This window comes from Carcharodon carcharias, chromosome 16 (genome assembly GCF_017639515.1).
Source record: "Carcharodon carcharias isolate sCarCar2 chromosome 16, sCarCar2.pri, whole genome shotgun sequence".
Lineage (NCBI taxonomy): Eukaryota > Metazoa > Chordata > Chondrichthyes > Lamniformes > Lamnidae > Carcharodon > Carcharodon carcharias.
This window is the reverse complement of record NC_054482.1, coordinates 94,277,539-94,291,256: the sequence shown is the minus strand read 5'-3', so window position 1 is coordinate 94,291,256 and position 13,718 is coordinate 94,277,539. Positions and strand designations below refer to the sequence as shown.

The following is a 13,718-nucleotide window of genomic DNA, read 5'->3' as shown; positions in this document are numbered from 1 at the left end:
GCTTCCTCCCACTGTCCTCACACGCTTCACAGGAAATTAAAATATCAGGAGAGCTTCTCATCATGTCAAATACTTTGCAAGTTCTTTTTGTAGAATGTTTGAATCAAACACACGCAAGCCAAAAAATAGTAAACGTTTTATTTGTCTCCAAACATAGAATCTGTAGGATTTTTATTTATAAGAATAAGAAGGAACCATTGATTTTTTACAACCCTATACTTTACACACCTTTTTATATTCCACACTGGATATACACTAAAAATGAAGTTATACCTGTCAGGAAAAACTGAACAGGCTGAGGGATCTTTTATTCAGAAAAGGAAAGAGTGGGGAATGATCCAAAACAGGCCTTTAAAGATTATGAAAGGGTAGACGAAGAGAAAATATTTCCACTTGTAGGGGAGGCCAGAACTTGGGGCCATAAATACAGGACAGTGACTAATAAATCCAAAAGGAGTTTTAGGAGAAACCTCTCTAGAGGGTAAACTCACTACCACAAGGAACAACTGAGGCGAATAGCAATTAAGGGAAAGTTAGATGAACACATGAAGGAGAAAGAAATAGAAGGTAATGCAGTTAGAGTTAAATGAAAAAGTTGGGAGGAGTTTCAGTTGGAGAATAAACATCAACAAGTAGGGCTGAATGGCTTTTTTCTGTGCTGTACATTTAATCCTGTACAATTCTATGCATAAACCCCTATCTGCTACCACATTTACACTGCAGTAAATAACTTGAGATCAATATCTGACAGCTCCAGACCATTGTAGTGCACACTGACCTGAGTCTGACCAGCACTAAGGTGTAGCAATAACTGAGTTCCGCCCAAGCATGCCCATGGCTCCACTCTGCAAGAGACCTCGTTTTCTTCAGTGTTAAAACAGCACAGTAAGAACCTTCACTTCCTCCTAACAATGCAAAGATTTAAAAGTTCCCACTGGCTGCCAGTGCAATTAATTCTGTGAACGGTGAGGGAATATTTCCAGGATGTGGCAAGTGCGCTGAGTGAACACAGCAACTCCTGTTTGGGAAATGGGCAGTGTTCACAACTACCACAGCATACAGTCTGTGGGCATTTTCCTCAGAGGGAATACAACCCTTGACAATGATCTCTGTGAGTTTCCAATGCTTTTACAGATTGAGCGTATAGTCATTTTGCAGGGATTTGTCTAATCTGTTCAGGGCCCTTTCTGAAAAAGTAGTTGTAGAGTTTGGTAGAATATTGCACGTAGTGGGAGGAATCGTCCCAGATTTTTGTACAAAGTGCGGCATCGGGCGGGATAAAGGTTATTTTATCCGTCGGCCACAATGGCGGGTGTTTGCTCCGTAGCGTCTCCTCCCCAGCCTCATTAATAATGCATTCACAGGAAAAGTGCCGGATTGGCTCAGAATTTCCTACCCCGCCGTGACCTCAGTGCTTCCTCACTCCGGGCACCATATTTAAAGCGCACCAGAGCGCATTCCTGCTTCATGTCTACAGAATAGGACTGCTCCAGGTGACAGGTGGCCCCTATAGCAGAGAAGATGGCAGCCCCCAAATTTAGTGACGTCTATCTGGGGTGCCTGGGGAGACAGTGGAAGGCCGCTGCAATGTTCTCTACCCCCACTCTGGCTGCAGGAGGTCCGCCAGAGTCACCAATCTGGCCTGGGAGGCAGTGGCTGTGGCGGTCCGCGCGGAGGAGGTCAGCTATCCCGTGCAGGAGGATGCATGCTCTCATCCGTTCTGCCAGGGTAAGTCAACCACCTCATCACTCTCAACTCACACACACACAAACCCATCATACGTCCATAGGGGTCTCACAGCTCAAGGGTCAACACCACAAACACACACACACATCCTCGCATCTCCATCAGGCTCATATCCTCTGGAGCTTATGTCCTCATCCTGTGCATGGCTCCAGTCACCACAGAAATATTCCACACAGTGCCTTGCATCCTTTTCTCTCTATCAGTTTTCGTTCTGGAGAAACTGGCTCACACCAGCAGGGAGATGTCCCGGACCGGGGGTAGAGTGACCCACATTAGGCCCCTCACTCACTTTGAGGAGTGTGCCATCGCGCTGACTGGTGAGGATGTGGGCCGTGACTGCAGTGACAGTGAGGTCAGTGGCAAACACCCACCTGAGGATCCAGCACCACATCATCCCTCTCTCATTGCAACTGGGGGTGCTCTCTCTCCAGTTTTTAACTCTGCTGCCACGCACTAATTATCTTTGATTCACAGGGAGCTCTGACAAATGACCAACGCCCTCAGCCAGTCAGTCCCTCAGCGCCATCCATATCCTCACCTTGAGCCAAGAGGACACATCCTCCATTGACAAGATGGAAATAAACAGCCTGGAAAACCCATCACAGCGCTTACCCACACCCTCCACCAGCGCAGAAACACACATCTCAATGGCACCTAGATCTAGAGCAGGCTCAGGTTCACAATCTGGCGGTCACTGCACAGACATGTGTCTGCAGCAGGAGAAAGCAGGTTCAGCCGAGCTCCCTGGCATTCGAAGGGTCCCTGGGGAAGAGGCATCTGTGAGGTCTGAGTCAGGTGACGAGCCTCTGAATTTGGCCTTCCAACTCATTGTGGGGAGTCAGCAGAAGGTGGGGGAACATCACGCAGAGTCCTCAGCAGAGTAGCATGAGAGTCAGAGGAGTGTGTCTGCCTGCTCTCTGATGAAGTGGTGCCCAAACGGACATGTATGGAGGTCTCCAAAGGAAAGATGGTGGGCGCCATGGAGCCCCTGTTGCAGAAGAATCCAGAGATGCGTGCAGACCCGCACTCCATTGCGATAGCCATAGGCGAGTTCCGGCCGTGGCAATGTGAGAGGGAAACATGGCACCTCGATGTTCCTCCAGGTGCTCCATCCCCTCAAGGAGTCAGGCTGGGGCCTTCAGGCACCCTAATGGAGGAGGAGCAGCAGCTGGACACCTCTGGGTCATCCAGTCAGGAATCTCAGAGGTTGGCCAGTCCATCCAAGTCCCCTTTGCCTGTAACCCCCTCAACCTCGTCCTCTGTCACCGTAGAGGGAGCAGCTGGCTCACAGGAGGACAGCCAGAGCAAGCTGGGGCCCCCCAAGGCCTCGATTCTCCAGAGGACGAGTGTCAAAGTCATCAGAGGCAACAGGGCCAACCACTGCACAGGCTGTCTCCAGCCCTGCTGTGGATGTCAGGGCAGCACCTAGAAGAAGTGGCAGGCCTAGGAAAGAAGAAATTCTGATCACAAGTGGTTGCATTGGTGAACATATTTTGTCACTTTATAATCTGAAGATATATTCACTTTAATTGAATAATGTCTAATGTTGTCCTTCAGCTTCATTGACAGACTTCACGAGTCCTCCCACTGCACACTACCACCCCTGACAACTCCCCATCTACAATTGCCCCCCACCACCCCCTCTGCTCCCCACCACCCCCAAGCTAGCAGTTCAGCTGCAAGCAGCTGGACCACCAGCCAGAGTGATTCTGGAGGGGAGAAGTGTCTGTGTGGTAAGGCCTTTCGGAGCCTTTATTTATCACTCATCTTACTGCCTTAACATTTTCAATGCTGCCTGCTCTTTCAGTTCTCTTCCAGTTGTCCATCTGAGCTGACCTGCAACTCCGCACCCGCTGATCACACTCCCATGCAGCACCTGTGCCTGTCAACATGAGGCTCCGCTCACTTTTGATTTCGACAACAATGATGATAGTTAGATTTTTGCTCAACTCCCCTGTCCTTTCCCCTCCCCCAGTCACCCAGGTCCTTTCCTCATTACTATCGACCCCACCCCAGCATCACCTTCCACCTCCTCACCGTCACCTACCAACCTGAAATCTTGCCTTTCCAGGATGTCCTGGTGAATGTGCACATTCCCTACTTTCCTTAGAATCCCACTCCCATGCACATTGACATCCACGACCTCCTCCTTCCCACCCCCAAGGTCCTTCTCTGAGTCCCCACCAACCACCCTCATCGTCCCTTCTACTGCTACCGATGCACCCTGACCCTCCCAGCTCACTCTGCCCCCTCTCATACTCACCATTCCCTCCTAGCATGTCCACCCTCAGTTTGCTCCCCAGGAGGCGATCATTGACTCCACAGATCCCTCCCTAGTGTGTTCACCTGGACATCCCCCACTCCTTACTCCTCCCTTCATACTCCCTTCTCCATCATTGCTCCCTCCTCCACCCTTACCCCCTCCTCCATACTCCCTTCTCCACCCTTACTCGCTCCTCCACCCTGCTTACTCCCTCCTCCACCCTGACTCCCTCCTCCCCTCGGACACCTTCCTCCCTGGACTCCACAAGCGTAATGGTAAATCTGGAGTGGGGGAATGACTCCTGTCTGGCCTCACTTTGCATCCCATTAGTGGGAGGCAAAGCAGGTTCACTCCAGCCTCCAGCGGGATTCGTGTTCCGCCATTGTGGACACCATCGAATGAACCGATATTTGGCCTTCGTGCCATATTGTCCCACCCGCCATGATGCCCGATGCCAAGGGGGCCGGAAAATTCCAGCCAGCGTTTTTAGCACCAAACAAATGTCTTATAATGGCCATCTCCAACAAGAGAGAAGATGCCCATCTCCTTTTAACATTTAACAGCAGACAATCCCATCACTGAATCCTGTAACCATCAACATCCAGTCACGATTCACCACAAACTGAACTGGACTAGCCACATAAATACTGTGGCTACAAGAGCTGGTCAGAGGCTGCGACTTCTCTGGCAAGTAACTCACCTCCTGGTTCCCCAAAGCCTGTTCACTATCTACAAGGCACAAATCAGGAGTGTGATGGAATACTCTCCACTTGCCTGGATGAGTGCAGCTCCAACAACACTCAAGAAGCTCAACAGCCCACTTGGTTGGCACCTCCTTAAAAGTTCACTCTGTCCACCACAACTCAAGAGTGACTCAGTGGGTACCATTCAGAAGAAACATAGCAGCAATTTACCAGGGCTCCTTCAACAACACCTCCAAAATCCATGACTTCTACCACTTAGCATAACAATGGCAACAAGCAATTGAGAACACCATCATCTCCAAGTTCCTCTCCAAGGCATACACCATCCTGATGTGGAAAAATCATTGCTAGTCCTTCATTGTTGCTGTCAAAATCCTGGAACTCACTCCTTGGCACTGTGGGTGTACCTATGTGGACAGCAGAAGGCAACTCACTACCACCTTTGCCTTTGACACCCACATCTCATGAATGAATTTTTAAAAAATTCTTGATGGGTGTAATACTGGAAGCATTATCATACAACCTGCTGCTTCCAACCATCCCATCTAGTCAAACAGGCCTGTTTTTTCACCAACCCCAATGTTTTTATAACTAATAAAAGTGTTCAAAGTAAATCTTCATAATATATTTTTTGTAGTGAATGCTCCTATGAATTATCTCCCAGGTTGTTCACAGCAGGAGATCCATCTTTTATTTCTGGAGGCTCCATGTCAATACTGGACTTTCGGCAGTAGGCTTTTTGGGTCTACATTGCCTTATTAAAATAAATGGCTTTAAGTGACTGAATTAAGTTGGAGACTCTTCCATCAAATGGATGTCTCATCTCAGATGTCACACCAAAAGCCTCCATTTACACAGGTGCTATTAATTTGTAAAAAGGCAAACTAAATAACTTCTTGTAAGCACCATGTCCATGACTCTCAGACACATGACTCCTGCCCTTTCATAATCTTTACTCCAATAGCAATACATTAAATTCTGAAAATCTCTATTTACATCTTAAAATCTCCAAGTCCCTGAATCATTATTGTAATTCTTTTGTGAGCCCTACTAGTGCCTCAGTATTATTTCAAAGATGGCGTGATCAAAAGGCACACAACATAATAGCTATTCAATTAGCCTTGGGCTATATAGCAATGCAGCAATTTATTCTGACTTAGGCTTGGCTGTTATTGAGATCAATTAGCTTTGTTGGTAAAAAACTTCACAATGACTTGATCCTTTCAACAACAGGAATAACTTGTATTTATATAACCCCTTTAATGTCAAAAGACATCCCAAGATGCTTCACAGGGACATTAAAAATAAAATATGACACCAAGCCGCATAATGGAATATTAGATGCAGATAAGCAAAAGCTTGATCAAAGATGTAGGTTTTAAGGAATGCCTTAAAGGAGGAAACTCATAGAGCAATGGAGAATTTTAGAGAGGGAAATACAGAGCTTAGGGCTCAGACAGTCGAAGGTGTGACCACCAAAGGTGGAATATTAAAATGGGAGTTTTCAAAAGGCCAGAATTAGAGGAACACAGATATCTGAGGGGATGTTAGGAATGGAGGAATTTAGAGAGATTGGGAGGGGTGAGGCATTGGAGGAATTTGAAAGAAGGACGAGACTTTTAAAACAGAGGCATTGCTTAACCGGGAGCCAATGTAGATCAGCGAGAACAGGGGAGACAGGGGAAGAAATGGAACAATTTTCATCAATTGGTTAGCAGTCACCACTAAACCCCTTTCTGCTTTAGTTAATAAGACACAAAGAGGGAAATTTTAAACTTGCAACGGAAACTCAGCGGTGTATCCACACACCTGCCCAAACCCATCAGTGGGAAGTCCTCACAATTTTTAGCTTCAGGCTCATTGTCATACCATCAATGGGCTACCCCGATACTCAATGAGCACCAGGGCACAGCTGACCAAAGTGAAAATCCAGCAGCTTCATTAGTGGGCTGAGTCTGAATTTGGCACATGAAAGGTTGGGGTTAAGGAATTGGGGGTCCAACCAGTGGCTGATAGTGAGGGAACATAGCAGGATGCTAGTGTTTGGCATTATTCATGGCATCTGCGTCATTGTGTGGGAGAGGAATGCAGGTTCTGATTGTTTAGGGCCCAGTGTTACTGCAAAAATAACAGAGAAGCTAACAGTGCTCGCTATTATTATAAAGGAATTGGAACAGCAGCCACCAGCAGGTATGCTGTTAAACATGGAAATCAGGAAGCTGCTGTCTGTGTTGTCCTGCTATCCAAAAGCTTCACAATAACTTTAATTCACCCAGAGCCACAGCATTGGAAAACATGAATTGTGTGAAGTTGCTGTCATTCAGTAATGCTGTAATACCTACTAAAAAACACCAGAAAAAATTAGGACTTGTCCACTCCAGCAAAAGTATGTTTTTTAACAATGTGATATATCTCAATTGTAGCCAGAAAAGCTCTTTTTTTTTTACAAATTTGGAGTTTCATTCCCTCAGAATTTAATTATTGTTGCAAATTTAAGAAAAAAAAGTTTTAAAAAAATTCTTTCTGCCTTTTATCTCTATTTTTTAATCCTACATTTCTTTCCCTCTCTTTATTTTGCTTTTTGTTCCTGGTTTGACATTAAATTAAATATTCTCAATAACATTTCCTGTTTCAGACTCAGCACTGCTTATTAACACTTCAATCTGATTGGTTGAGGAGATACACAGTTACTTACCCTGTTCACACAGTTCCCAGGTCCCCTATAGAGGGCACCGCACCAAACTGGCTTTCTAATTTACAGCTAGTCCCAGTGCAAAAATCACACAGGAAGTCTGTGGGCAAGTGTAGGTGCAGTGAAAAGCTGGTGTCGTTTATTCGCCACTGAGCGCAAAATGCAGCTTGTAGCTTTACATTTTTCCCCAGTGTCTACATGCAAGCAAAAATAAAACAACAAAATACAAAAGCTTTGCACGTGGGAGTGGTGAAGAAAGAACTAGAGGAATGAATAAATCAAATAATAAAATAGTCAAGGGTTACTAGCAGAGGAATTCAGCTTCCACCCAAAATGGGGTCTTGTGGGCAGGGCCACCGCCCAATGACGTGGAACAGCCCAAATTTGGCTTTGTGCCTCTCTGGAAATGCTGCTCCCAATGGTTACTGGCAACTTGCCTACTGGGATTGCTGTGATGCCATTTAAAAGGAGATTCTTAAACTTGAGATGTACTTTGTACTGTGTGTTTCTATGCTTGAAAGTGGAGAATATAGTGAGTGTGATGACTGCAAAGGCCTCAAGATCTTCAGACAGCCCAGTGGAGGTTCAGGTGAAGGTGGTCAGCTGGAAGAAGGGGCCTGGTTTCCTGCTAATGGGAGGAGGGTGCCAAAGCAAATACCTGTAGGTGGTTGAGCCAGTGAGTACAAAGAGCATAATACCCAGAAGCTGGCTGAAATGTAGGAAGAGAAAATTCAATCAACTGATCTGAGCTACTAAGATTCCCATTCACATCTCTTTTACGTTCTGATTAGGCCTAAATGACCTGTTACCTCATGAGCCTTCTGTCCTCTGCTCTCTATCACTCTCCTCCAATTACAGCAGCACACTTCACTCAACCTCCCTCTGGTGCTTCTTGCATGCTCTGCACATTATCCTCACAATTATTCTCCTCATTTCTTAAACTTGTGATATCTTTTCATGCGCTTTCCACAAAGTCTAGCCTTGCAAACACATCTTCTTACCTGTCAGCAGGCCATATACTAACAGTCTCCATTTCTCCTTGCAGGACAAGCTGGCAAGCAATAAAATTATGGTCAGCAGCAACCTGTGCTTTTAATGTGTGTTCAGCAGGAGCACACCTGCACCTCCTGGATCCACATTCAGGTAAGTACAATTTAACAAACCCACCTCCTGTTGGTGACCTGCAGCCTTCCTGATTTAGGGCTGCTGATTAGGTCTCATGATGACTTGGCTTTCCTGCACACAGCCGGCCTGGTACTCAATTATGGAGCCTTCATTGAACAACTTTAGACAGTTTCAGTGGAAGCTCAGGCTGCTGCTATTCAGGCTCTGGGTTCCAATATCGTCCAGCTTGCTAAATGCGAAAGGAAACATGGTCAGGGGGACTCGCAGCTTGCCACATTAACCCTGTAAGGTCCAGGTGCCAAGTGACCTGCTGGTTGTGACAGCGTGAGGAATCAGCCAGTTCCCATGTTCAGTGGGCCAAAGGCAAGTGACCAGATAATCTTTTCACTGGGCTCTTTAAACATGCATTCAAATATAAAACTCAGTGATAAGCAACTCTGGATGTTTGGACAAGTAATAGAAATGGTACTAAATTGGTGGAATTGTTGGGAAATGTCATGCAAAAAATGTCATGGTGGCCTCGTGTAAATGTATCTGCCGCAAGATGGTGAATACTTCTTGCGCATTTGAGATGTTGGAATACCAAAACCTGATCAAAATAATGGATCTCCAGACAGGCGATGAGAAAATCTACCCTTCTATTTTTTTCACTTTGCTTCTTTTTTGTCTGTTATTTATGACCTTTTCTCCAATTAAATGAGAGGACATGGAGATCATGGAAGTGGACCTTCACTTCTGATTCCCGTGGTGCTTCCCAACATAAAGAGCTTGGAGCAAGGCAATTTGGGATTTGGTTGTGGGGTGGGGTGGGTGGAAAGGAAGAAACAAAAGTTGCATGCAGGCAAAGGAAGCAGAACCTCCTCATGGCCCCAAGTGGATATGCTTGTGTCAAAGACATCAGACCTTCCTCTGTATCAGCTCAGTGAAAACATCAACTGTTGCTTTAATGGTCTCCTGCATTAGTAGCTTCAGAAATTAAACTGTATGACAGAAAATCCAGCAAGGTGCAGCAATTAACCTGCCCAGCAGTATTCACCTGACTGTTTCCAAGTATCAGTGAAGGAACAATAATGAAAATTAACCTAACACATATCCAGAAGCAACAAAGAAATGGTACATCAATAACAAGTCACATTTTCCTATCTTGTTTGGTAGGAACTGTTTCAACTTTTCACTGTAGCATCCATAATCTCGAAGCCTTGTGGAGTTGGAGTTAAGATTCCTTCTCTTTTTTATAACTTTGTTCACAAATTGTGTTCTTTAAAACCTGGGAATTCCACTGGACAGCAGAACTCCTATTGATTTGTGCGCAATTGATAATCTGGAATACAACACAGACACACAAAGCAATCAGGGAAAGGGCCAACTGCAAGTAGCAAACTCTAACTCTCACATATAAAACCTCTCCTCTCCCAAATACCAACTTTCACATTGAGAATTAAATTTGCACCAAAATCTTCAGTTCAGATCTCATGCTGGTACAGGTATTAAAGCCATTCAGCCTGTCCTTCCAGTTTACACTATGGGTGACAGCAAACAGTGGAATTTATTTCAGGATTGAGCACATATAATCACTCTTATGTAATTTGATGACCTTTTCTTAATCAGAAGGTTGCTTGGATACCTAGACTATAAAAACACTGCTGGATTGATTACACCAGAGAGATCATGGTACAGATCCACATTTTAGGTGCACACTATCACCGAGCCACTTTGATAATGGTTATACCTCCAAAGGTTTGCATAGTCTCCACAGCGGCGAAAAAATGTGACAATTTCCTATAATGTTTGCAATGGGGTGATGCGGTCTATCAAACCTGACCCATATATCTGGGTTTAGAAATGTTTCAAAGGTATGGGTTTGCTGCGTTTTTAGCGATGGAAGGAATGACACAGGAGTCGGAACTCAGGTTGCCAACCTCCAGGGTGGTTCTGGAGTCTTCAGAGATTGACGGTTAATCTGCTGGACGCTGCTCCGAGCAACCCAGAAGAACTATCATAAGGGCATCGAACAAATTTTCTGATTTTTTTTAACCCATTTTCTTTGAATACATCCATTTGTTTTTATAAAAAATGTTGGAGCTAAATCTAACAGTAAAATTATAAAAAGAAATTAAATAATAATAAAGTGGATTTTTTTTCACACCCAATTGCTTACCTCCACTCTGAGTAATGTAACGAACCCAGGGGAGAGCTTGATAGCCACTCTTTTCAATGATTTTCAGGTAGCGCACCTAGTTTAAAACAAAAATGAGTTTTATACATCCTTTGTAATGAATTTTACAAAACATCTTTGGATCTGGCCTACTCTCATTGTCATTTTACTTTCAATGCATTTCTCTGCTGGACCACTGTGAATAAAACGAAACAAATGTGCCTGAATTGTGCTGGGAAAAACAGAATTTCAACTGTGGCAAACAGCTACCAGCGCTGATTGCTGATGGATATTACAGTCACACGGCAGTCATAGGGCAGGATTTTTCGGATGGTGAAGTGTCCCGCATTCCCGCCAATGACAGAAGCTCCACCGCCATTTAACGCTCCGAGGTGTGTTGGTTGGAGATGGAACTTGCCCCTCACTGAGGTAGGAGTCCTGCCTCAGGCAGCTGTCGGCCAATCAGATTGATCAGCAGCTCTGTAGTCCCAACAGCGCCAGTGGCAGTAGTGGCCAGGATTGGGACTACAAGCAGTCTTCAGAATCCCAGAGTGCAGGACCAGGTAAGAGTGAGTGGCCTCATGGCGGGGTGGGGAGGTGAGACCTGGGGAGGGGGGTGTGGGTAGAGTGGGTTGGGGGAACTGATGGAGAGGCCAGTGGCGGTTGTGGGGGATAGTGGGGGGGGGGGATGTGGTGGGGGGGTGGGGGGGGTGGGGGTGGGAGGGAGACCCGCTGGGTAGAAGAAATCAAATGGGTTGGTGTCTGGAAATCGGAAAAGATCAGGGCTAGGTGGATGGGACAATAGGAGGAGCGCTGCCATCAGGAGGGAGTGAAAGATCAGGATTTGGTGGGGGGGGTTGCGGATGCAGAGGAGGGCGGTGGGAAGTCAGCCGATTGCAATAATGAGAATAGGTTGTTGGTGCGATCAGCAGAAAGTTTGCTCGAGGGGATGGGGAGAGAAAACCTGCTATTCCAAGATTGCAAGCAGCTCTATAAAAACACTTAGCTGCTTGTTCCGACAGCTTCTGTCTCTATTTTGCTGCTGGGTTTCCCTGCACTGGGAAGCCTGATTTAAATGTTATAATGAATTGTGTCGCCTCTTGAGAACAGGACCTGCACGGCACTAAACCCTCTCGACCCTCTCCCTGCCCATTCAGTGAGGGGTAATAATCATATGCGCGTGGGGGTTTGACATTAATTTTATTGATAACTTTGCTTAAAAAAAAACGGTCAATGGGTGCAGGAGATGGAGAATCCTGTTTTATAATAATTAAGACTTTAAAAAAAATATAGAATGTACAGGACAAAAACTGGCTATTCAGCCCAAATGAGTTGTTGTTTATGCTCTGCATGAGCCTTCCTCCCATGCCTTCTCATCTTGTCCCAAAAACATAACATTTATTCCTTTCTGCCTCATTGTGTTTTGCTGAAGTTATTGTGAAGAATCTCACTGCTACCTTGGGTATCAAGTATTGGGTGGTGTCAAGATTTACATTATAAGATCTCGACAAGGTTAGAATAATTTGTTCTGAACTGGAATCCATCAGACTGTCCTGAAGCAGATAATAATTAAGAGGACTAAACTGGATTCAATGAAATAGATTAAGTTGGATGGGGCTAGCCTAAATGTATGTCCGTGTATGTGTGTGTCTATACTGACTGGACTGGATTAAGATAGAGTTAGATCTTAACTTTCTATAATACTGTGAAACAACATAGCCAGCAGCCAGTTTTACAACTTTCCCAATGTATATTTCTATTGACTTAAAATACCCATCACAACATCTGTTTAACAGATCAAGATAAACCGAGAGCATGTATGGCAGCAGGTCCTTAGTACTGTGCTAGTGGACCTAGTTTTGCAGTTTTTGGAGTGATTGACATCGTCGATCTTCAGGCCTTCCATAGGACGGTTACGCATTCATCAAACACTGCTGGTATACAGATGTTAATAACAGTTATGATGAACAGGTAGTTTGCTGTCCAGTGCACTAGGCTTGTATTGACTAAGCAATATACGAGCGGACATGTGTGTGTGTATTTTGTCTGTATAAATTGATACGAATGCATTGGACTTGACTAAACCGTACTGCTCTAAAAGTTATCACCAACTAGTCTAGATGAAGCTTTTTTTATTCCAAAGCAATCACATTCTCTTCGAAAAGAATCAAGAAACAAAAGGTTAAACATAAGAGTGAATATTTCAGCTTTCCCCTTTTAATAAGTGCTGACCTGAATTCCAGAGACAGTGAAATATGGAATTTCAAACTTGACAGTGATGGGCGGCTTCCCCTCCTGCTCCTCACTCTCAACACTTGGGAGGCCAAAGTGAGCCCGCATCAAGTACTCCTTGCCACCCTGAAAAGAACAAAAACAGGAGATGGCCACAAGCAAGAAACAAGAGAGCCTTGCAATAAAGTGCTAGAAGAGGTGCAAGGTCTATAGTGGTGCTAAGAAATTTGGAGTAAGTTTCAAATTCCACTTAAATGAAATAAATTTATTCCACGTGAAAAGAATAAACTAGCTTATTTAAATTATGTTCACCTTATTACTTGCTTTATTTTACTTTACTTGGGCTGAAGGGGCTTTTGAACAGTTATCACAAAGCATTAGCAAGCTACGGACTTTGATAAGGTCTCTCCGAGAGAATATTTAATTGTCCCTCATTTCCCAATCTTAGAAAAAGGGGTAGGATTTAATGAAGGCGATGGGGGGGGTCTCACCCACTAGCTGAAGATCTGGAAGGAGCTTCGTGTCGCTTATTTTTGGGAAAGCCTGTCAAATTAAGTGCCACTCAGGGGCACCTGACAGGCCAGCAACAGGTCTTCCCTGGGATCAAGGACCCCAGTGGCTGAGAGCTGCCAGTCAGTCAGAGGCTGGCAGCAGTATTGAATGGCAGCATCACCGGGGAGGCAGTGGCTGCTGCCGGCAAGACACCCACCCATGGCCTAGGATTGTAGCTGGAACCCAGTCCATGGGTGAATAATGGCTAGACGGGGTGGTTGCAAGATGGGGGAATGGTTGGATAGGGGG

At 45.2% G+C, this 13,718-nt stretch overlaps 1 protein-coding gene across 1 annotated transcript in view; it reads right to left on the bottom strand.

Moving 5' to 3' along the window:
- Positions 1-7,516: 7,516 nt before the first annotated feature.
- Positions 7,517-13,718, bottom strand: part of LOC121289020 (AP-1 complex subunit mu-1-like) — a 51,986-nt gene continuing 45,784 nt past the window's right edge. Inside the window, exons 10-12 of the mRNA XM_041207913.1 lie at positions 12,918-13,043; positions 10,689-10,764; positions 7,517-9,851 (exon numbers count right to left, since the gene is read on the bottom strand). Of these exons, the coding sequence (XP_041063847.1) occupies positions 9,826-9,851; positions 10,689-10,764; positions 12,918-13,043 (228 nt within the window). The 3' untranslated portion in view covers positions 7,517-9,825. The remainder of the gene's footprint in view (positions 9,852-10,688; positions 10,765-12,917; positions 13,044-13,718) is intronic.